The following is a 23,633-nucleotide window of genomic DNA, read 5'->3' on the forward strand; positions in this document are numbered from 1 at the left end:
TAGGCATTTAAGGTCACAGTTCTAAAAACGCAGGACACTAAAGAGACTTGTCTACCAACTGTGAAAAACACCCAAAGAAAGATGCCCAGGGTCCCTGCTCATCTGCGTGAACGTGCATTAGGCATGCTGCAGGGAGGCATGAGGATGTGGCTAGGGCAATAAATTGCCATATCTGCACTGTGAGACGCCTAAGACAGCGCTACAGGGAAACAGGAAGGACAGCTGATCATCCTCGCAGTGGAAGACCACGTGTAACAACACCTGCACAGGATCGGTACATCCGAATATTACACCTGCGTGACAGGTACAGGATGGCCACAACAACTGCCCGAGTCACACCAGGAATACACAATCCGTCCATCAGTGCTCAGATTGTCCGCAATAGGCAGTCCATGAGGAGGAGATGCACTGCAGTACTTCAAGCAGCTGGTGGCCACACCAGATACTGACTGGTACTTTTGATTTTGAGCCTCCCTTCATTCAGGGACACATTGTGAAACATTTTTAGTTTATGTCTTATGGTGTTGACTGTTTTAGTGTTCATACAAATATTTACACATTAAGTTTACTGTATGTAAAAACAGTTGAAAGCCAGAGGTAGTTTCTTTTTTTGCTGAGTATATACAGTGGTGTGAAAAACTATTTGCCCCCTTCCTGATTTCTTAATCTTTTGCATGTTTGTCACACTTAAATGTTTCTGCTCATCAAAAACCGTTAACTATTAGTCAAAGATAACATAATTGAACACAAAATGCAGTTTTTAAATGAAGGTTTACGTTATTAAGGGAGAAAAAAAACTCCAAATCTACATGGCCCTGTGTGAAAAAGTGATTGCCCCCTTTGTTAAAAAATAACTTAACTGTGGTTTATCACACCTGAGTTCAATTTCTGTAGTCACCCCCAGGCCTGATTACTGCCACCTGTTTCAATCAAGAAATCACTAAAATAGGAGCTACCTGACACAGAGAAGTAGACCAAAAGCACCTCAAAAGCTAGACATCATGCCAAGATCCAAAGAAATTCAGGAACAAATGAGAACAAAATTAAGATCTATCAGTCTGGTAAAGGTTATGAAGCCATTTCTAAAGCTTTGGGACTCCAGCAAACCACAGTGAGAGCCATTATTCACAAATGGCAAAAACATGGAACAGTGGTGAACCTTTCCAGGAGTGGCCACAAAAGACCCCAGGACAACATCTAAAGAACTGCAGGCCTCACTTGCCTCAATTAAGGTCAGTGTTCACGACTCCACCATAAGAAAAAGACTGGGCAAAAACGGCCTGCATGGCAGATTTCCAAGGCGCAAACCACTTTTAAGCAAAAAGAACATTAAGGCTCGTCTCAATTTTGCTAAAAAACATCTCAATGATTGCCAAGACCTTTGGGGAAATACCTTGTGGACCGACGAGACAAAAGTTGAACTTTTTGGAAGGTGCGTGTCCCGTTACATCTGGCGTAAAAGTAACACAGCATTTCAGAAAAAGAACATCATACCAACAGTAAAATATGGTGGTGGTAGTGTGATGGTCTGGGGTAGGCAGGACCTGGAAGGTTTGCTGTAAGTTCAAGTTCAAGTTCAAGTTGAAGTAGGCTTTATTGTCATTACAACCATATACAGTTAGTACACAGTGAAACGAAACAATGTTCCTCCAGGACCAAGGTGCTACATGCAACATAAATTTACAACATAAATTAACAGAGACACTAAACTAGCTAACCAAGAGGCCTAGTTAACTGGCTAGCAGAGACAGGACAGAGAGACCTAACATAAATTACAACATAAATTAACAAAAACTAACTAGCTAAGTATAACTATTTTAACAGACAACATAAAGTGCATGTGCAAATGTGCAAACAAGAGCAACAACAAAGTGACAGTGCGCAACCACGACATAACAGAACATAAAATATGGTGTTGAGGTAGTGGGTAAACGTAAACGTAACAGTTACAGAACATAAAATATGGTGTTGAGGTAGTGGGTAAACGTAAACATTCTTTAAAAAACAGCAGCAAGAATTGAGGAATTAGTGCAAAAATTAGTCCAGTAATGATCATTGTGCAAAAGATAAACAGTGAAGCATTTACAGGTTGGTGTGTATGATAATTTGTTGGTGTAGGTCAATGTGTCTGCACTTGTGTTGAGTAGTCAGTCCAGTCCCAATATTTTGAGGTAGTTGAGTTAAGCTGTGTGATAATGTTTGTGTTAGTGTGTCTGTGTGTGTGTGTGTTTATCAGTCCAGTCCCTTTTTGTTGAGGAGACGGATGGCTTGTGGAAAAAAGCTGTTGCACAGTCTGGACGTGTGTGCCCGAATGCTTCGGTACCTTTTTCCAGATGGCAGGAGTGTGAAGTGTGTGTGAGAGGGGTGTGTCCGATCAGCCACAATGCTGGTGGCTTTGCGGATGCAGCGTGTGGTGTAGATGTCTTCAATAGAGGGGAGAGAGACCCCGATGATCTTCTCCGCTGTCCTCACTATCCGCTGTAGGGTTTTGCGATCCGATATGGCACAATTCCCAAACCAGACAGTGATGCAGCCGCTCAGAATGCTCTCGATAGTTTCTCTATAGAAGGTGGTCAGGATCGGTGGTGGAAGCTGAGCCTTTCTCAGTCTTCTCAGAAAGAAGAGACGCTGTTGGGCTTTCTTGTGTAGGGAGCTGGTGTTGAGGGACCAGCTGAGGTCCTTCTCTAGGTGGACACCCAGGAATTTGATGTTTTCGACGATTCCCACAGAGGAGCCGTTGATGCTCAGAATGGTCGCCTCGTGTCCTCCTAAAGTCAACAACCATCTCCTTTGTCTTGTCAACATTTAGAGACAGGTTGTTGTCTTTACACCAGTCCGTTAGCCTCTGCACTTCCTCTCTGTACGCTGACTCGTCGTTCTTTCTAATGAGACCCACCACGGTCGTGTCATCAGCGAACTTAATGATGTGGTTCGAACTGTGTGTTGCTACACAGTCGTGAGTCAGCAGTGTGAACAGCAGGGGACTGAGCACGCAGCCTTGTGGGGCCCCAGTGTTCAGTGTGGTGGTGCTGGAGGTGCAGTTTCCGATCCGTACTGACTGAGGCCTACCGGTCAGAAAGTCCAGGATCCAGTTGCAGAGGGAGGTGTTCAGGCCCAACAGGTTCAGCTTCCCAATCAGTTGTTGGGGGATGATAGTGTTGAATGCTGAGCTGAAATCTATGTACAGCATTCGAACATATGTGTCTTTCTTGTCCAAGTGTGTGAGGGCAAGATGTAGTGTAGTGGAGAGATGTAGTGTAATAGATGGAACCATAAATTCTACTGTCTACCAAAAAAATCCTGAAGGAGAATGTCCGGCCATCTGTTTGTCAACTCAAGCTGAAGCGATCTTGGGTGCTGCAGCAGGACAATGACCCAAAACACACCGGCAAATCCACCTCTGAATGGCTGAAGAAAAACAAAATGAAGACATTGGAGTGGCCTAGTCAAAGTTCTGACCTGAATCCTATTGAGATGTTGTGGCATGACCTTAAAAAGGCGATTTATGCTAGAAAACCTTCAAATAAAGCTGAATTACAACAATTCTGCAAAGATGAGTGGGCCAAAATTCCTCCAGAGCGCTGTAAAAGACTCGTTGCAAGTTATCGCAAACGCTTATGCAGTTATTGCTGCTTAGGGTGGCCCAACCAGTTATTAGGTTCAGGGGGCAATTACTTTTTCACACAGGGCCATGTAGGTTTGGATTTTTTTCTCCCTAAATAATAAAAACCATCATTTAAAAACTGCATTTTGTGTTTACTTGTGTTATCTTTGACTAATACTTAAATGTGTTTGATGATCAGAAACATTTTGTGTGACAAACATGCAAAAGAATAAGAAATCAGGAAGGGGGCAAATAATTTTTCACACCACTGTATATGTGCATATATATGTTTCTAGTGTGTGTTAACTGGGAAGCTTTAGGGTATGTGAGGTAGAACAAAAGTTATTATTACTTTTATAAAGGGTAAATTTTACCACTACTGGAATATGTAAATAAAGTTGTAAAAATTGTAGAACTCATAAAATGATCACAGTATTGTTATTTTCTGGTCATAGAAACAACTGAAAACAACTATAGAAACGTGATTGTGTGTCTTTCTGTCATGCACACTCAAGACGCGACCGGCACTAGGACCCGGAAGTAATGCGGTTGCGAACCAGGAAGTATAAAAGGAGTAAACAAACCACAGTACAACGTTCAGTCATTGAGTTGCCCGATGTCGCCTCGGTTACCGTCATCAAACTGTGAGTCACCAACGCCCTGCACCACGGTACCATCCGGCCCTCCTCCTCACCAGCCGCTGCGGGGTTTTTCTTCGTTAAGAAGAAAGGGGGCGAACTTCGCCCGTGTGTTAACTATCGGGGGCTGAATAAGATCACAATAAAAAACGACACCCGCTGCCACTCACCAACTCAGCCCTGGACGCCCTCTCTGGTGCCACCTCCGGAGCGCCTACAACTTGGTGCGTATCAGAGAGGGCGATGAGTGGAAGACGGCGTTCATCACACCCACCGAACACTACGAGAGCCTGGTCATACCCTTTGGAGTCACCTCGCACCCTCAGCCTTCCAACAACTCAATTTATCAATGACGTCCTCAGAGACATGCTGGGCCGATGGGTGTTCGTCTACCTAGACGACATCCTCATCTTTTTGTAAGTCGCTCTGGATAAGAGCGTCTGCCAAATGCCTAAATGTAAATGTAAATGTCATCTATTCCCATAACCTCAAGGAACACATCCAACACGTTCGGGCTGTTCTTAAGAGATTGCTCGCTCACCAACTGTACTGTAAGCTGAAAAAATGTGCCTTCCACAAGCACTCCACCACGTTCCTGGGTTTTGTCATCTCGCCCCAGGGTGTGGCCATGGATCCACAGAAGCTCGAAGCTGTACCCAGGACCCTTAAACAGCTTCAACGGTTTCTGGGGTTTGCAAATTTCTATTGTCGCTTTATCCGGGGCTACAGTAAACTTGCAGCACCATTAACTGCTTTGACCAGGCCCTCGCTTCACCCGTTTCGTCTTACACCTGCCGCCATCTCCTCCTTTCAAGAACTGTGTCATCGTTTCACCACCGCTCCCATCCTTCTCCACCCAGACGCCAACCAACCTTTCGTTGTGGAGGTGGACGCGTCGGATGTGGGCGCCGGCGCCGTTCTCTCCCAACGAGGTCCAGACCAGAAACTACACCAGTGTGGTTTATCCTCCAAGAAATTCAACCCCACTTAGCAGCGATACGAGGTAGGGAACCGCGAACTGCTGGGCATAAGAGGGGCCTTGGAGGAATGGCGTCACTGGCTCCAGGGCGCCAGTGAGCCGTTCATCGTCTGGACCGACCACCAGAACCTCATCACCATCAGGAACCTAAGACAGCTCAATCTACGACAGGCACGGTGAGCTCTCTTTTTTTAACAGTACGACTTCCATCTGTCGTACCGCCCGGGGTCAAAGAACACCAAGGCAGACGCACTTTCAAGACAGTACGACAAAGACCTTCCCCGGGCAGATCCCGTGCCTGTCATCCCCTTTCCAGGATTATCGCACCTCTTCAATGGAACTTAGAGACAAGGGTCCGGCAGGCACAGGCTGCAGAGACCGGGCCGGCAGGCGTGCCGCCTGGACGACTTTACATACCCCAGAATGTAAGATCTTCGACGTCTTCCAATGGGGCCACTCCTCCTCGGTCGCCGGACACCAAGGGACACGAAGGACCCTCCAACGGGCGTTCTGGTAGCCCTCAATGAGAAGGGAAGTCGTTGAGTTCGTTCAGGCGTGCCCAGTGTGCGCCAGGGCCAAGGACGTCAATCAACCATCCCTGGGGGAGCTCCAACCACTTCCCGTTCCTCGACAGCCCTGGACGCACATCGCCCTGGATTTCATCACGGGCCTGCCGGTTTCCGAAGGGAAAGACACCATCCTCACCATTGTTGACCGGTTCTCCAAGGCAGTGCACCTGGTGGCCCTCACCGGACTCGCATCAGCCAAAACCACCGCTGAACTAACACTGGAACACGTAGTCCGCCTGCATGGGTTCCCCAAAGACATCGTCTCGGACATGGGGCCCCAGTTCACCGCCCGGTTCTGGAAGGCCTTCTGCCGTCTGATCAATTCCACCAGTAGTCTGTCATCTGGATACCATCCTCAGACTAATGGTCAGACGGAACGGACCAACCAACAACTGGAGAGCTACCTAAGGTGTTTTGTGGCTGATCGCCAGCGCTCCTGGGCCCACTACCTCATATGGGCAGAACTTTCTGACAACCTGCACGTCTCATCTGCCACCAACCTAAGCCCATTTGAGGTATGCTATGGTTTCCAACCTCCAATGTTTGCCCATCAAAAACCAGAGGTTGACGTACCATCGGCCCAACAGTTGGTCCGTAGGTGTCGACGGCTCTGGAACCAAGCCAACCTCGCGATCCAGAAAGCCAATCACCAATACACTACTCAACACCGCCGTCGACACCCTCCGGGACGCTTGTACAGAGTAGGTGACAAGATATGATTATCCACAAAGAACATCTATTTTCATACGGAATCCAAGAAACTCTCACCTCGCTTTATAGGACCATACCGCATCACCCTAAGGATAAACCCTGTCACCTACCGGCTCCAGCTGCCTGCGGCGCTCTGGATTCACCCCGTTTTCCACATCTCAGCTCAAACCCTTCATCACCTCTCCAATGATGACACCCACCCCCCCTGCTCCTCCTCCCCGCATCATTGACGGTGGTCCCGCCTACACCGTTCATCGGATCCTCGATTCACGCCCTCACACCCAGTACCTGGTTGATTGGGAAGGCCCGAGAACCGGTCTTGGATTCCGGCCCGGTTTATCCTCGACCCCGATCTCATTCGAGACTACCGTCGTCGGGTATCCTCCACCCCAGGACCATCAGGAGCCGGTCCTGGACAGGGGGGTACTGTCATGCACACTCAAGACGCGACCGGCACTAGGACCCGGAAGTAATGCGATCGCGAACCAGGAAGTATAAAAAGAGTAAACAAACCACAGTACAACGCTCAGTCATTGAGTTGCCCGATGTTGCCTCGGTTACCGTCATCAAACTGTGAGTACTCACTTTCTTGGCTTAGCTTTCTTACTGAGTGTGTATTTATAGGACGCGGGTTAGATTGTGTCTTTCCCTTACTCCCCAATCGTGAGAGTCCTTAGACTAACTGCGTGATTATCTTGCCTATTCGTGTCACTCCGCGTTTGGGTTTACCAGTTACCAGTTTACACAGGGCTAACCGCTAAAGCTACGTCTTCTGGTCACCTCAGGTTAGTTCTTGACACTTTCATTCTTTGCCTTTGTGACCCAGTTTCTCATTTTTCGCATAGTCGTGTTTGGGAAAGTTTGTTAAAATTAACTAAAACTTAGTTCATTATATTGCCTTTTTGGGCTGTAAAGAATAATATGTCACTTTATACTACACAATCCTGGGGTCCGTTCTTCGTACGTCGCTTGACACATCCGAGATGAACTGACAAATCTAAGATGATATCATCATGCTTATTACGATCCGGCTAAGTTAGTTCTTCGAGCACACTGTTGTTGATGATAGTATGGCTGGATTGAGTTGTCTAGGATTATTACGCGTTCGCGCGTTGGTTTAAAAGGCGATATGCATAGACAGTAGAAACACTGATCACAAGCCCTTTGATTGGTTGACGAAATGGAAAAAGAGCGGCTAAATTGTTATGCGCTGAAATGCCTCCCTGCCATGGATTGCCCCCCCTACATAAACGGTATTAAATATTATATTAGAACATAAATTCATAGGTTAATGCTTTACAAATTACATGAGACAATAAAATAAAATAAGCAATATGAAAATAAATATGTTGTATATGAAAAAATAGAAATATATATTTTTTTCAAATACAACATGTATACTTTTATATTGTTTGTTATAATAAAATTTGTTTCATCTAATTTATCATTATAAAAAAATATTTATTTTTATTATATATAATTATTTATTTGCATATTCATGACAACCTTCTGAAAAATAAATGTGTTACAAAATAAACATTATACAAGAATTTGTATTAATGGTCTTGTTGGCTGTCTCATGCGTAGGCTTCATTATAATAGTAATATCATATCTGATATTAATAAACCTATAAGTTTATCTTCTAATATAATATTTGATAGCGATTATTTATATTGGTATATATCAGTCAGTCCGCCTCAGTCGTGCTCTTTAACCAATCAGATGTGACCTCGCCATTTTAACCAATCATAACCCGCAAGGAGCGCAGCCTAAATCCTGTTTACATGAAATAAACCTGCTACCGAGCAGGTTCAAGCTTACCGACATGTTGCTATGACAGCAAATGCGAGAAGCGCATAAAAGAACGAAACAATCCAAGATCAGGACAAATGAACAACAATTAAATCCAGCTAACTGAGTTAGCGACGTACGAAGAACGGACCCCGGAGCCCTATATATGTTTATTAATAAAATAGCAAAACAAATAATAACAAAATGCTCTGATCTTAAAGGGCTAAATACTTTCTGGAACTCTGGAATAATGGAAACTCAAATTATTCGTTCCACAGCCCAAATAAATTAAAACATAAAAATAATTAATACAAAATATAAAGTAAAAATAAAACAAATTAACCTGCACTCGACAGATAGGTGTTTCCTTTTTTGCGCACAGTCGCTGTGTATGTAATGTACGTGAAGCTAAAGAATCAGACCCCCCCCTCTTCTCGTCTTACACTGTAATCTCTCCTTCTCTCTTGTTTAAGTTTCACACACACACACACACACACACACACACACACACAAAGACTGTTTTATCTGAAAAATTAACAAGAAACATCGCTAATAACACTCGCATTAGCGCACACTAACAAAATCACTGCTGTAAAGTAAAAATAAAACAAATTAACCTGCACTTTACCTTTGAAAAGAATCGCAACAGAGCAGTGTTTCCATTAGAGGGAGAAAGAGAGTGTGTGCGTGTGTGTGTGCGTGTGTGTTTGTGCGTAAAGGCGAGAAGAGGGGTGTGTGTGTGTGTGTGTGTGTGTGTGTGTGTGTGTGTGTGTGTGTGGGTGTGTGTGTGTGGGTGTGTGTGAAGGGGCACAGTGTCCAATGACACGCGTGAACGAATGGTTATGACTATAACCTCTGTTCCCTGAAGGAGAGGAACGGGGTACAACACATATTGTATGGGATATCACGCCCTCTCGTGTCCTGGCTAAAGCCACCTTTATTCACGCCGTAAAGGCAGGCAAACCTGTGGTGACGTAGGTGTAGCCTCGCCTGCACCTATAAACCATCGTCGCCACGGTTGACCCTCAGTTCGATAGCCGCTCTTAGCCGAGCGTAACTATGAGGCGGGGCAGCAATGTGTTGTACCTCATTCCTCTCCTTCAGGGAACAGAGGTTGTAGTCATAACCATTCGTTCCCTTTCAGTCAATTCACTCGGTACAACACATATTGTATGGGACATATATTCACGCCCCGCCGAGCATCTACCAAAGTTAGCCACAAGTACCCTGATAGCTACTCTACTGCATCATGGACCCCGCAGAGAGGACACAATGAGCCACCGTGAGGGCCGTTATATCAAGTCGGTAGAACCGAACAAAAGTGTGTGGTGAGGACCAACTGGGTGCCGCGCAAATATCACCTACGGATATTCCTTTGAATAGCGCCCATGATGTTGCCATAGCTCTCATTGAATGTGCTTTCACACCCAGAGGCAATGGGACACCCTTACTGCTATAAGCTAGTGTAATAGCCTCCACAATCCAATGGGAAAGCCGCTGTTTAGACAGCGCTTTACCCTTTACTGGACTGGCAAAGCAGATAAACAGTTGATCACATAAGCGCATATTTACTGTACGGTCCATGTACACCCGTAGTGCACGTACGGGGCACAAATTATGCAATTTTCCCTGCTCATCAGAAGCAAAAGGAGGAGGACAAAAGCTATAAAGGTCAAAGACCATAGAGCTATAATCAGTGGAGACGACCTTCGGTACATAGGCCGCGTTTGGCCGTAGAGTAACCTTTAACCCATTAGCAGCAAACTGCGTACAAGATGTATGCACGGACAAAGCGTGGAGATCACCCACTCTTTTTAGCAGACGCTAAAGCAAGAAGAAGTGCCGTGTTATATGAAAGAATTTTCATATCTATAGACTCAACTGGCTCAAAAAGAGGACCACAGAGGGCCTTAAGCACTAACAATAAATCCCAAGACGGAACACTGGACTTCGCAGTGGGTCGCAGACGTCGCACTCCTTTTAAAAATCGTACTGCCAGCAGATGAGCCACTGGTGACACTCCGTCAAAACCAACATGACAGGCTTGTAGAAAAGACAAAATCTCCACCATGGAGCACTGAAATGAAAGAACATTATGTTCTTGACACCATTGCTCAAATACTCGCCACTTGTAAGCATATAAACCTCCAGTAGACAAGGCCCGAGCACTTTGAATTGTCTCGATCACGTTGAGGGGAAGCCCTTTTGCTAACAGATTGGACCTTTCAACAGGTAAGTGTGCAAGTTCCACAGCTCGGGACGCGGGTGCACTACTTCTCCTTCTGCCTGAGACAGAAGGTCCCTGAGGAGAGGAAGTTTCCATGGTTCTGCTGCTAGCAGGCTGACTATCTCTGCATACCACAACTTCGCCGGCCAATGAGGTGCCACCAGAATTACCCTCTCTGTGACAGGCAGAATCAGTTCTACCGGAGGGAAAGCATACAATAGAGCTGGGGGCCATGAGTGTGCCAGCACATCGATCCCCAGCGCGGCATTGCGATTTGTTATGGAGAAGAAAAGTAAGCAGTGAGCATTCTCTTTGGATGCAAAAAGATCCACTGCTGCCTTGCCGAAGCGCTCCCAGATCTGAGCTACCACCCATGGGTGTAACCTCCATTCCCTCACAAGCGGGCCCCCTCTGGATAGAAGGTCCGCCCCCAGATTCAGGTGCCCTGGAATGTGAGTGGCCCTGAGTGACAGTAGATGAACACTGGACCATAGCAATAGAGAATGAGATAGTTTCAGCAGAGGAAGTGAACGAGTCCCCCTTGTCTGTTTATATACGACACCACTGTTGTGTTGTCTGTCCTGATCAGAACATGATGGCCTGTCAGAGCCAGACGAAAATGTCTTAGGGCTAAAAACACTGCTAACAGCTCCAAATAGTTGATGTGAAGCCTGCGTTGTTCCTGTGACCACGCCCCCCTGACCACAGAGCCGTCGCACAGAGCGCCCCAGCCGCTGAGGAAGGCATCTGTTGACACCACTTTGCGAAACGACACCCTGCCAATCGGAGAGCCCTGACGTAACAGCCTGGGTTCCCTCCAGGGCAGAAGGGCTGACATGCATGACGGTGTCACTGTCAGCCTCCTGTTGAGGTGGCACACTGCACATAGGCGGTGAGAGCGCACCCAGCGCTGAAATGCACGCATGTTCAACAGCCCGAGAGGCACCACAGCGATCATAGACGCCATCATTCCCATTAGCTGTAAAAACACTCGGAAACGGAGTTTGTGTTGCAACTAAAACAGAGCAAGGCAAGGCAGCGCTGAAACGCGGCTATTCTGTGCTCTGAGAGACGTGCTCGGCTGGTAACAGAGCATATCTCCAGACCCAGGAATGAAAACTGTTGACTCGGAGTCAGTGAGCTTTTCTGCACATTTACTGAGAACCCTAAAGTCTAAATGTGAGACAGAACTAGTGCTGTCTGTTTCTCTGCCTGCTCGCTTGAGCTCGCTATTAGCGCCCAGTCGTCTAAATAGGCTAATATGCAAATGCCTTTCTCCCGAAGAGGAGACAGCACCGCCTCGGCGCACTTCGTGAACGTTCGGGGGGGGACGGGACCTTGTGCTTGGGAGACTGTGTTAGGGAAGTGCAGCGCCGTTTGGGACTGATTTCCTGAACATAACATAGCGGCCTCTTGGACGGCATTTGGAGAGGAGAAACAGTGTCTCCCTGCTGCCAGAGCTCCTCTCCCTTTAAAATCTGAGCTAGGAGGAGTGAGGATTCTACCTCCTAGTCGCTGCATCCTTCCGGACACCCAGGTGGGGGGCCCATACCCCAGGCCGACTTCCGTGGGTTTTGCCTGGGAGGCTGTTGCTTTACCGGCCGAGAGCTCGAGCTAACTGCCGGCGGTGGTCTTTTATGAGGTGGCTGCGAAGTGGTCATATTTCGAGCCTGTTTGGGCTTCACCTCACGTCGCGGAATGATGTCTGCAACGCTTCAGCCTGTTTCTTTCTGAAGTCAAACTTTGCCTGAATGGCATCGACTGACTGGCCAAACAAACCCTCAGCAGATAGCGGTTCATCCAAGTAGACGGCCCTGTCTCTATCTGGAATGTCAGAGGGCGTGAGCCATAAATGCCTCTGTGCTACCACTGCGCTCGCCATCCCTCTCCCGAGGAAAAGAGCCGCACAACAAAACATGCGCAAAATGTAGTCTGTCGCGGTCCTGACCTCGTCAAGCAGCGCACAGAACGGGCTCTCCTGAGGCACCAGTGAGCCGAGCTCTGCCAAACACATTGCCTGATATGTTTGAAGCAGCGTAGCGGAGTTGAGCGCACGAGCAGCGCCCGCTTGACCGAGGTAAATCTTCTCCAGCTGGGCAGAGGAGAATCTACAGTGTTTGGACGGAAGGACAGTAGGGCCAGACACTCCATGATTATGCAAGGGTGCCAAATAAGCAGCCAAGATGGGTCCATTGGCGGTGGGCTAACTAGTCCTGCTTTCTCAGCTCCATCTAATTCCAAATACTGTCCGTAATCGAGCGCTGATACACGGGTCGACAGCGGCTTGCTCTATGAAGCAGTTTTTAACGGTTGTCGGTTCAGGAGGAAGAAAAAATCCCGCAAACCTTGACGGTTTTTAAGCCGACTGCGGGGAGGGCCACTCCACCTCCAGCTTCTCGGCCGCTCGGCGGTAGAGAGCAAAAAATGTGTCGTCCCGAGCGGCTAACGCAGTAGCAGCGGAGTCCTCCGACAAGCCATGCATCTCTAGGCCGATGTCGAGCACGTCATCATCCTCGAAAGCATGCTGCTCGGTGCCTGGCTGCTGGCCAGCGCTGTAGGAGAGCCCACGGTCCTCCGACCCCTCGAGATACTCCATCTGGTCCGCCCAGCTAAGTGCGGGGACTTCTGACGAAAATTCCTCGTCAGCAGGCACAGGCGAAGCTGGGACTGCTAATTCGGAAAGGAGGGGGTCCTGCTGAGCGACTGTATTTCTCCCCAGGATCCTTTCCACGAACGTGACCCGTCTTTCCAGCGTTGAGCGCCGGAGCTGGCAACAAAACGCACATGACTCGGGCTCAGCTAGACCTCTCCTAGCATGGAGAATTCCCAGACAGACGGGGCACGATTCGTGCTGGTCCTTCTCTGGCAAGGAGAAGCCGCACTCCTGAGGACAGGGGCGAACAGCGGACCTCTTCTTTGCCACATTAGCTTCCATGCGCATGCCAGCTAGCGCTGTTAGCACAGCTAAACAGAAGCCAACTAAACTGAGATGTCGCTAATGTTCTGACTGACAGTGAACTTAAAAGTCAGTGCTCCGCGGGTAGACGACTCACCAAAATGAGGCTGTTGTCGCTAACACCAACAAAAGCAGTAAAGCTGATTTTAAGCGCAGTCTTGTAAAGTAAAATGTAGAGTTAACTAGCAGCACCTAGAAAACTCTACGGAAAAGGTGTTTACAGCCTGCCTTTTACGGCGTGAATAAAGGTGGCTTCAGCCAGGACACGGTGTTGTACCAAGTGAATTGACTGAAAAGGAACACCTAACGGCATTCTGATACATAGAGAGAAAATGGATCTTTAACCTCTCTAATGAGACTTTCTTTTAGTTTACACGTGAGCACACACACGTGTTATAACAAACAGTACATGCATGCTGTACACACACACATACAAACACAAAATAAAATATGTTTTACACCACACACGTGGTCACAGTGTTATAGTAAACTGTACACCCGTGCACGGATGTTGATTATACCAGTAAGAGACGCGCACCAAGAACGAGCAGGGAAGACAATTACCCACAATTCTGCAGCTCAAGAGAAAGAAAAAAATTATTAATGATACATGGTACTTGTAAACCAAGACTTGGTTTTTTAGATAAAATTGTTTTTTCAAGTAAAAATTTATAAAAAATCTAGCAAAGTCTTGCTGTCAAATCTCAAACCGTGTTACTCGCAATCTGAGGTTCCACTGTACTCTAATTTTTTGAGGTTTAATATTCTAATTTCTGCATTTTTGTAAATTAAAAGAAATAAATACCTGGAATATATCATTCTATGTATAATGAATCTATATAATATATGAACTTTACTTTTTGAATTGAACCACTTAAATAAATTAACTTGTTGATGATATTCAAATTTAGTGAGTTTAAATCACTATTAGTTAAAATTTAGAGATGCACCTGCATATAAATTGAGTTCTATTTTATTTATTCAAAACTTATTAACAGTTTAAAATTGTGATTTTAAAAATGAAGAAGAGACAAAGCACCAAAGTCAAGAACCAGGCTTAAAAAGGAACCCAACCTCCATGATTCCAAAACTGTATACTGTTAGTGTAGCCGGCCCTTACTAACACTTAACGTACACATTGTGTGTGGCCACGAAAGAAATAACACTAACGGTTGTCCAGAACAGCCACAAAATTGGCATGTAAAACAAGACAACTAATTTTATTTTATTTTTTCACAAAAGTAGTTTTTCAATTGGGCAAGTGCAAATATGCTGATGTAAAATTTCATTACTATTAAGAAGTTAATTTTATGGCGACAATGTCATGAAGGCTGAGATCCCGCTTTTAAATGATAATATTTTCTCTTGTACGTTTTCTCGTGCTGTGACTTGCAAGATAACAGTAATGCTGATACCTTGTCCACTCCATTCTTAAAAAAGAAAACAGTCCAAAATATACCTTTTTTTATGGAAATGACATTGGCCTAGATTTTTATTGCCTGAAAGCCCAACCACCACAGAACAAGACATAGAAGTTGAAACATCAAGATTGGACCACGAATATCTGAAGATATTGGTTGTATCCGAATATCAATGGTTGTATGGACAATGAGACGAGAGTGACTATTGATGAACCAGATGTATGGGCATGTGGCTGGATCAGTAAGGAGCACAGAGCTCCACTTTGACTGAGAAGCCAATAAGGTGGAGGTAGAGTACTGGTATGGGCTGGTATTATTAAAAATAAACTAGTTAAAAGTTTTCAAGTTGAAGATGGACTTAAAATAAACTCCCAAACTTACTGCCAGCTTTTATAAAACACTTTCTTCAATCAGTGGTACAGAAAGTCTGCATCTTTTAAGAAACCATGACATTTATACAGGACAATGCTCCATCACATAAATTAAAGTACTTCACTGCATGGCTAGCCAGTAAAGGTCATGAAGATAAAAGAATAATGACATGGCCCCCTTTCTCATCTAATCTAAATTCCATTAAGATCTTGTGGGACTTTTTAAATAGGATATTTGTGTTGAAGGAAAACAGTACAACTCTCTGAACAGGGTCTGGGCAGCCATGGGTGCCGCTGCACAAAAAGGTAACAAATCAAGAAACATAGACTAGATAAATGTAAGGCTAAAAAGAAGGGAGGCTATATTAGTCACATATTTATTTATTTTTTATCAGGAATGTTTATTTGTACATTTTTAGTTGTTTATCAGTCTCACGTAAACAGATTAAAATAAGCAAGTGAGATAAGAAAAATGTAGTTTTTTATTTAGTTGAACTGAAAAAGTCATGTTATGTTCAAGTGGACTATTGGTCAGGGCAAGAGGAAATTCTCAGAACTTGTCCGACTAGACAAGTGAATTCAACATTTACTGTTTACCTGCTCCCCATCACATAAAAGCAAATGTCAGTGAACAAATTTTGGGAGGATGATGTATAATTATTCTCTGTAACACAACAAAGCAAAAAGGAACTCCAACTGTGAGAACATTCGAAGGTAATGCGTCTTTGATCTCCGCGATAGGGACAACAGCAAGCTCACTGCCGATGCTCACGTGGCTCTTCAACTCTTGCGTGGAGCCGTATTTCCGTTACCTTGCCGCCGAGAATGAAAAGGCCGCTAAGAGGTTACACGTCAGGGCTCCACTTTCCCAACCAGGAAAAGAAGCCCAGCAAAAAAAGATTCAATTATTTTGATAAACGAGATTTAAAGAACCGAGTCACTAAAATGATTCAAACTTCCCATCACTACACTCTGCCCGCCGCCACCGCTTACCAGCCTGTGCCCACATGCTAGGGGGAAAATGCCCACAGACCTTCAGTCAGTCCCATTTATTTCTTCCTCCCTCCTTTTAATCCTTTTCCTACCCTATTTATTCTAAATAAATTACTTACTTAATTTTATAGAATAAATTATTATTGTCTGTGCTTTATGGTGCAGCCCGTACAAAAAGGGTTGCACTGTTACAATTTCATAAATGACAACATTATTCAAATCTAAGGTATACAATGGCTACATCTATTTCCCACATTACACCTATGCTAGCTTGAAACTACTTCAGTGAAACCTTGGATTGCAAATAACGTGGTTTGCGAGTGTTCCGCAAGACGAGCAAAGATTTTTATTAATTTTGACTTGGAAAACTAACAAGATTTTTTTTACGAGTACCGAGTATCATGTATCACGCATGCGCTTATTGTTTTGATGCTGAGCGTTACGTGATCACAACTGAGCCATTTTTCTCTCTCTTGTGCTGCAGAATTGTGGGTAATTGTCTCCCCTGTTGGGTCTTAGTGCGCGTCTCTCACTGGTATAATCAACATCTGTGCACGTGTGTACTGTTTACCATAACACTGTGACCATGTGTGTGTGCGTAAAACATATTTTATTTTGTTTCTGTATGCGTGTGTGTACAGCGCGCGTGTAAAGCAAAAGCAAGATCCATTTTCTCTCTCTGTATCAGCCTGCTCTTTGTGTCTGTGTGCGCGCATCATTGGACATCGTGCCACACACACACACATACACACACAGACCCCTCCTACTTTCGCCTTCACAGACACGCAGACACACACACACACTCTTTCTCTCTGCTCTACACAAAAACACTGCTTTGTCGCAATTCTTTTCAAGGTAAAGTGCAGGTTAATTTGTTTTATTTTTACTTTACAGCAGTGATCCCGTTAGTGTGTCGTTTAATCTAGTGTCATTAGAGAGATTTCTTTTTTATTTGTTTATTTTTTAGATAAAACAGTGTTTCAGAAAAGGGTAGAGGAAGGGTAACTGTGTAAGACGAGAAGGGGGAGAGGGGAGCTTACTTTAGATTCACACACACACATACACACACAGCACCTGCATGCATAAACAGGGATATATTTTTACTTTTTTTAAAAGGCAAAGTGCAGGTTAATTTGTTTTATTTTCACTCAATATTTTGTGTGAATTATTTTTTATATATTTATGTTTTGGGGCTGTGGAACAAATAATTTGAGTTTTTATTATTTCTTACGAAAATTCTTTGATCTGGTGTTAATCAAATATTTTGCAAAAAGAGCCCGGAAAGAATTATTCTCATAAACCAAGGTTCTACTGTATTACTGTGGTCTTTTTGGAAATACCCCGTCTTTTTGGAATACCACTTATCCTGTTGAGGGCTTTTGGCACAATGCGCGGGTACACACTGGACAAGGTGCCAATCCATCGCAGGGCACACACACAAAACAGGAAATTTGAATGTGTAATCTGCATGTGTTTGGCATGTGGGAGGAAACCTACCAAGCATGGGGATTGCATGCAAGTTTTGTGTACAAAGACCAAGGATAGGAATCGAACTCTCAACCCTAGAGGTGAAAGGTTGCAGTACTAACCACTACAACACTGTGCTGCCTTTGAAATTGCAATGCATGGTATTCCTTATGTTGGCCTTATCATTGTGTGGTCAGAAACAAAAAAGGCAAAAATTAGAGTTTTCTGATCAAAAAAGTTCTTTAAACAAGGCAAGTCACTGCCTGTGTCATCCCACTACAGACTAATGAGCTTTTAATGTAATTCTTGCCTTTTTCTCTATTTTGCATACTCCTATTCATTAGTGATTCAAAATGTGAGTGGTTACACTTGCAACTATTTGCATTTACAAAAATGCACCAAAATAGTGAGAGACAAAAAGCAAGGATTCATAACAAATGTGTGAAATAAAACATAAATAGCTTGAACAGCTTTAGGACTGAAATTGCCACAAATAGTTTTGTACTTTTTGCCATGAGTAAACGTTTGCCATGAGTAAACGTTTGGCAACCTCAACAAAATGGACTTTATGGTTACTGAAACGCATTTCCTGTTATACATGTGCACATTCACACATGTCGAGAGCAGACAAGGATCTATTGATGGTAATGCATCTGGTATCACACAAATAAGAATGGGTTGCCTTTTGAGTTTGCTTGTTCTCAGGTTTTCTGCCTCAAGTTGTTTCTGGAATGCTCACTAGGGACACTGATAAAGTTATAAATGTATAATTTTTTAACTTATATCAGGGATTTCTGGTTCTTTGTAACAATGTCCATTGTTATTAGCAATATGCAAATAAAATTTAATTGAAATAAAGAAACAAGCAAACCAGCGGGCTGAAGTTGAATCCCTGAGCCTGCCACAGAAGCCAGTCTTCATTTAGTGTGTAAAGAGCCTTCTCTGTGACCGCATCTACTGGCCCTTTAGAAATCTGCTGGTTTAGAGCTGATATCATCAGAAACAGTGGCTGACCAACTGACTCCTGTGAAAAGATCACAAAAGAGCACACATATCAGTTTCTAGCATTACTTGTCAATCTAATAGACAAGTAGAGCAAAAAAAAAACCTGTCAATTAAAAACTAACTAATGAAGCAGATATACAGAAGTGTCATAGAAAGTATAAACTGACTCTAAGAAAGCCATAGAGGCAGATGGACATCCAATTTGTAAGAAGTTTTTCAACAATAGACTCTGTTCGACGCAGCAGAAGCTTGGGCTGAGCATTGCTGGGCTGATCCATTAGACTCTGGAGTAACTCCTCCATTAGAAGGGTGAGGTATGGCAGGTCACTATGCAGGCTTACAGTCAACAGCGATGCCACTGTACACCTAAGAAGAAAACAGGTAATGAAATCACAAAGAGTAACATCTCAACCAAACAGTGGCAGAACAAAATTTAAAGGTGCTTATTAGCTCTAATGTTTATATTAGATTTTATGGTACATTATATATTCTGATCAGGGAGATACAAAAGAAAACATACATCCTTGCTTTTTGTCTCTCACTATTTTGGTGCATTTTTTTAAATGCAAATAGTGGCAAGTACATTAATTCAGTTTGCTTAAATGTATAATTTATATCATATTACCTAAACCTGAAAAGGAAAGACACTTTTAATCCAAGTTCATTTGGACAACAACAGGATCAAGCTCAACGGTCATTGCAAGAGAAGGGGGAATAATATGTCTACTTTTTTTCCACTTCAGTAAGCTTCCTTTTTGGGTCTCATGTGGCCTGAGCTGTCAAACTCACTTGTCCTTTATGCTGAAGGTCCTCTGCTCCTCCAGAGCATGAACAAAGCATGTGAGGAATGTCGGATCTCGAATCAATGCAAAGAAAGCTTGGCATCTCTCATCCATCTCTGCCTTCATGGCATCCTGATCAGAACACATGTCCAACCAACACATGTATTTTTATTTACATTATAAAAGTTATTATATTTAGTACTTATAAACAGGACCAGTTACAAACTGCTACAGAACCCAAGTGTTGCCTAATCCCGTAAAAACAGATTGGGTAGATTGAGTAGACTAGTATTGACCCTCTTATCTTGTTTAAACAGAGGCAGAAATCATTTTAAGTGAAAGACATATCATCATAATTACAACATATCATAACACAAAGGTACATAAACATTTATAACAAAAGACACAGTGCTTTTAGAGAATTAAAACTGTTTCTTTAGTCGAGTTATCTACAAAAATTCAACCATAACATATGAGATGACTCATACTGCAACATGACTTTTTTTTTACACACACAGGAAATCACCTCTGCAAGGTTTATATATAAACTACAGCAATACATTTTTCCGAGCTGCCATTGAACAAAACGATCATGTTTCATGTTTGACTGTACTAAATCAACTTTATAGGCAACATTTTCTCACCTGGCCAATTTCTCTGATCATTTGATTTGCTAAAGGGCCACCCTAAAAATAAAGTAGCATATACTAATTAAATCCCATACACACAACCCACACAGAATCTTTCAAGCAAAAAGACATATTTAAGTGACACATTAGAAAATCAGGCTGCACAAACCTCAGGAAATAATATTTTTAAAGCAAAATGTTTATAATCTAGGTAAGGTATTGCGCCAACATTTTCGACCAGATCTGAACTCTCTGTCTGCAAATCCACGAATCCTGTATAAAACAGAAAGTCAGCACTTTTAATTAAAAAAGTTTTTTAGTTTATTTTTCATTGTTTAGCATGTCAAGAAAGCTTTAAGTGCCTTCTTCTAGTTATATCAAGCTTTTACAAAACAAAAAAGGTTGTAGTAAAATAAAAACTATTTTACCACAAAATACTTGCTCAATATTTTAGAAAATAGCTAGTACTGTTTTAAGCTGCTAAAAACCCAGAACTACTGTATATAGCTACAGTATAAAGGGTGTTATAAGTGGGATTTACCTTGTCTAATCTCATTTCTAATTTCATTCTCCAGCATTTCCAGGCGCTCATTCATTTGTGCATTCATCTGCCGCTGGCTCTTACGATGGATAAATATTCCAGCTACCCAAAAAAAGATATATTAAGCATAATAGTGACCAAGTACTCACTTACTCACTAATCTTCTATATCGCTTTATCCTGTGTACAGGGTTGCAGAGGCCCTGGAGACTTGGTACGCCCAGGATGGGGTGCTTATCCATCGCAGGGCACAAACACACACACACACACACACACACACACACACACACACACACACACAATTACACACTATGGGCAACTTGTGAATGTCAATTAGCATAATCTGCATGTCTTTGGACTGTGGAAAGAAACCGGAGTACACAGATAAAACCCACGAAGCATGAGAAAAACATGCAAACACACACACACAGGGAATCAAACCCAGAACCTGGAGGGGCGAAAAATAAATTAAACATATAAATAGCAAGCTGGCCCTACTCACCAACAGCACCAAGAAGCAGCAGAATGATTAATGCAACAAGTGTATACATATACTTTATACTGCTCTCTGTCATCAATACAATTTGGGTAACACTGGTAAGCTCAATCTACAGAAAAAAGAAAGAAAAAAAAAGAAAGAAAAGAAAATAGAACAAAGCAAAACAAAGCATCACTATTGGGCAGTGTTTTTTCAAAGTTTCAAAATTAAAATCAGGATTGCATAACAGTTCAAATAAAGGCATACCCTGAGTGAGTCCACCTTAATTTCTCCATGCTTATCTCTTGAAATCTTACAGATCACAACACTGGGCTTAATGCTCTCTATTTTACACTCGAACTCTTTTTCTTCCTGTAAGGCCCACACCTTTAGCTCTTCTTGGCTCAGATTTAATCTGTCTTCCTTTTTCTAAAAAGGGAAAGTAGATGTAATAACAAGTGAGGGAGCAACACAATTCCTTGGAGATGATGTTAATAGTACTATTCCACAAGAATGATCAAAACACAAAACAAATAATTTCGTGCATGCCCAGCCCAAACCAATGCACTAGGTAACTACAGTAGGAGCAGTAACAAGTAAATAAAAATAAACAACCAATTTTCATATTGTAACTTACAACCTTATATCATAATAAAAGGTAAATTTTTTAAATAATTTAATCTACACAATTTAATTCAATTTATTATGAAGAAATTAGGGATGATTCAAGACTTTTGCATAGAACTGTATTATATTAAACGTATAAAGTGAGTGCTGGATAAGGATGTTTGCTTAATGTTTTAAACATAAGGAAAATACGTAATTGTACATAATTGAAACTTGGCAGTACAATTTGCATATCAAAAAGAAAGTCATACATTCATTAATTCTTCTTTTATTATTATTATTATTATTATATAAAGTCATGGTTTACATTAGTTAAAGGTTAAAACTTAATTAGATTTTTTTTCTTCACCAGTATACACATACTTTGGTATGAGTAGGATACTAACATTTTATGAATTTATGAAATTTCCATGAATTCAATTTTTTTTTTAATGATTTTTAAATTGTACAAATAATTATTGAATACATCTGTTTCTAGCAAGGTTGAAAAAAAGAAGACAAGTTTTTGTATTAGTGTTATAGTCTGTGCATTTAAAATAAAAATCTGGAATTCCCTCTTACCTGTATGGTCACCTGCACTTCATTGTCCACATTAGAGGTAGTGAAGTTGGTGAATTCTGGATCTAAATGGTAGGAGAGATTACCTGCACAGACCACTGTTGAGTTCACCACACTAAGAGATACACTGAATGGCCCAAAATCTCCTAACTCTTTCTGGTTAAGAGAGTAAAACCAAAAGACCTAGAAGGATGTAAAAAACAATAATGTGAATAGAAACTGCTACCTATGTGTTTAGGTGCAGCTAGTTAAAAAAAAAAAAAAATGTGACTATTGACCAGGCTATATGTTCAGAGGACCAGGTTGCCGCTTTGGATGCCACCTGTTTCTGTTTAATTTCACCTTAGTGGATCTGGCTGTCACATAGGATGATTTCCTCTGCACTTTGGAAGAAAATTTCTGATTTTCCATTTTCCCTGCTGTTCAATGTAAGATAATCACCTTACATGCCTGTGACTGCTAATGCCTGGAACATGTCCCTTCTTTAGATTGCATTGCTGAATGCCTGTTCCATAACAACCAAATATTTAGTGATAAATGACCTAAATGACCTACTACCACTTTATCGGGTAAAAACTGAATTTTTACATTTTGTAATAGAAACCTTGCAAAAGCAGTCCCAGGTCTGTCCTCATGATTATCCATTAAAATGTACACCAAGATGTTCAGGCTGAAGTTGAGTCTTGCTTCTGTGTTTTAAAATGTTTTTCCACTCGGAGTGTGAACATTGAATTGTTCTCCATTTGACTCACAAATTATCAAGGCCAGCATATATAATATTTTATTATTATTATTATTATTATTATTTTAGTTTATTCTTTGTAAAAAACACTGTCTTGATCTGACATTTAAATAGGGTTTTCCCATCATTAACCACCAGGTTATTGATCTTGCCTAATAAACTATCTCTCTGCAGTGTTTCATTATGATTTGGACATGCATAAATATTAGTAAAAACATTTTCATTCTGCTCCATTTCTTATCCATCACTTTTGAAGGTTTGTCTGAAGTGGTCAGCAGACTGAAAAATTCTTCTTGTTCTTGATGCTGTACCCTCATTCATTTTTTGAAATGTGTTTACTTCTGATGGTCAGTATGTGGTCTTGATAGATAATTCCTAAATGATATATTTTCGTGTTGCTGCTCTTTTTAAACAAGCGTTGTACAATCACTTTTGAAAAAGTGCAATACTCACCCATTTTTGCTTCAACATTAAAGACCAAACTTCCTCTGGTAGCAAGGATTTTAGAAAGGTAGTGTCAAAATAACTTGCTGATGTCAAGATA

At 42.6% G+C, this 23,633-nt stretch overlaps 1 protein-coding gene across 1 annotated transcript in view; it reads right to left on the reverse strand.

Annotated features, from left to right (window-relative positions):
* The window catches only part of plxnc1 (plexin C1), a 54,361-nt gene that overhangs the window by 16,110 nt on the left and 14,618 nt on the right, over positions 1-23,633 (reverse strand). The window contains exons 13-21 of the mRNA XM_053485799.1: positions 22,351-22,530; positions 21,430-21,591; positions 21,187-21,292; positions 20,686-20,787; positions 20,314-20,417; positions 20,160-20,201; positions 19,523-19,647; positions 18,901-19,099; positions 18,600-18,752 (exon numbers count right to left, since the gene is read on the reverse strand). Of these exons, the coding sequence (XP_053341774.1) occupies positions 18,600-18,752; positions 18,901-19,099; positions 19,523-19,647; positions 20,160-20,201; positions 20,314-20,417; positions 20,686-20,787; positions 21,187-21,292; positions 21,430-21,591; positions 22,351-22,530 (1,173 nt within the window). The remainder of the gene's footprint in view (positions 1-18,599; positions 18,753-18,900; positions 19,100-19,522; positions 19,648-20,159; positions 20,202-20,313; positions 20,418-20,685; positions 20,788-21,186; positions 21,293-21,429; positions 21,592-22,350; positions 22,531-23,633) is intronic.

The sequence above is a fragment of the Clarias gariepinus genome, chromosome 2 (genome assembly GCF_024256425.1).
Source record: "Clarias gariepinus isolate MV-2021 ecotype Netherlands chromosome 2, CGAR_prim_01v2, whole genome shotgun sequence".
NCBI classification, from domain to species: domain Eukaryota; kingdom Metazoa; phylum Chordata; class Actinopteri; order Siluriformes; family Clariidae; genus Clarias; species Clarias gariepinus.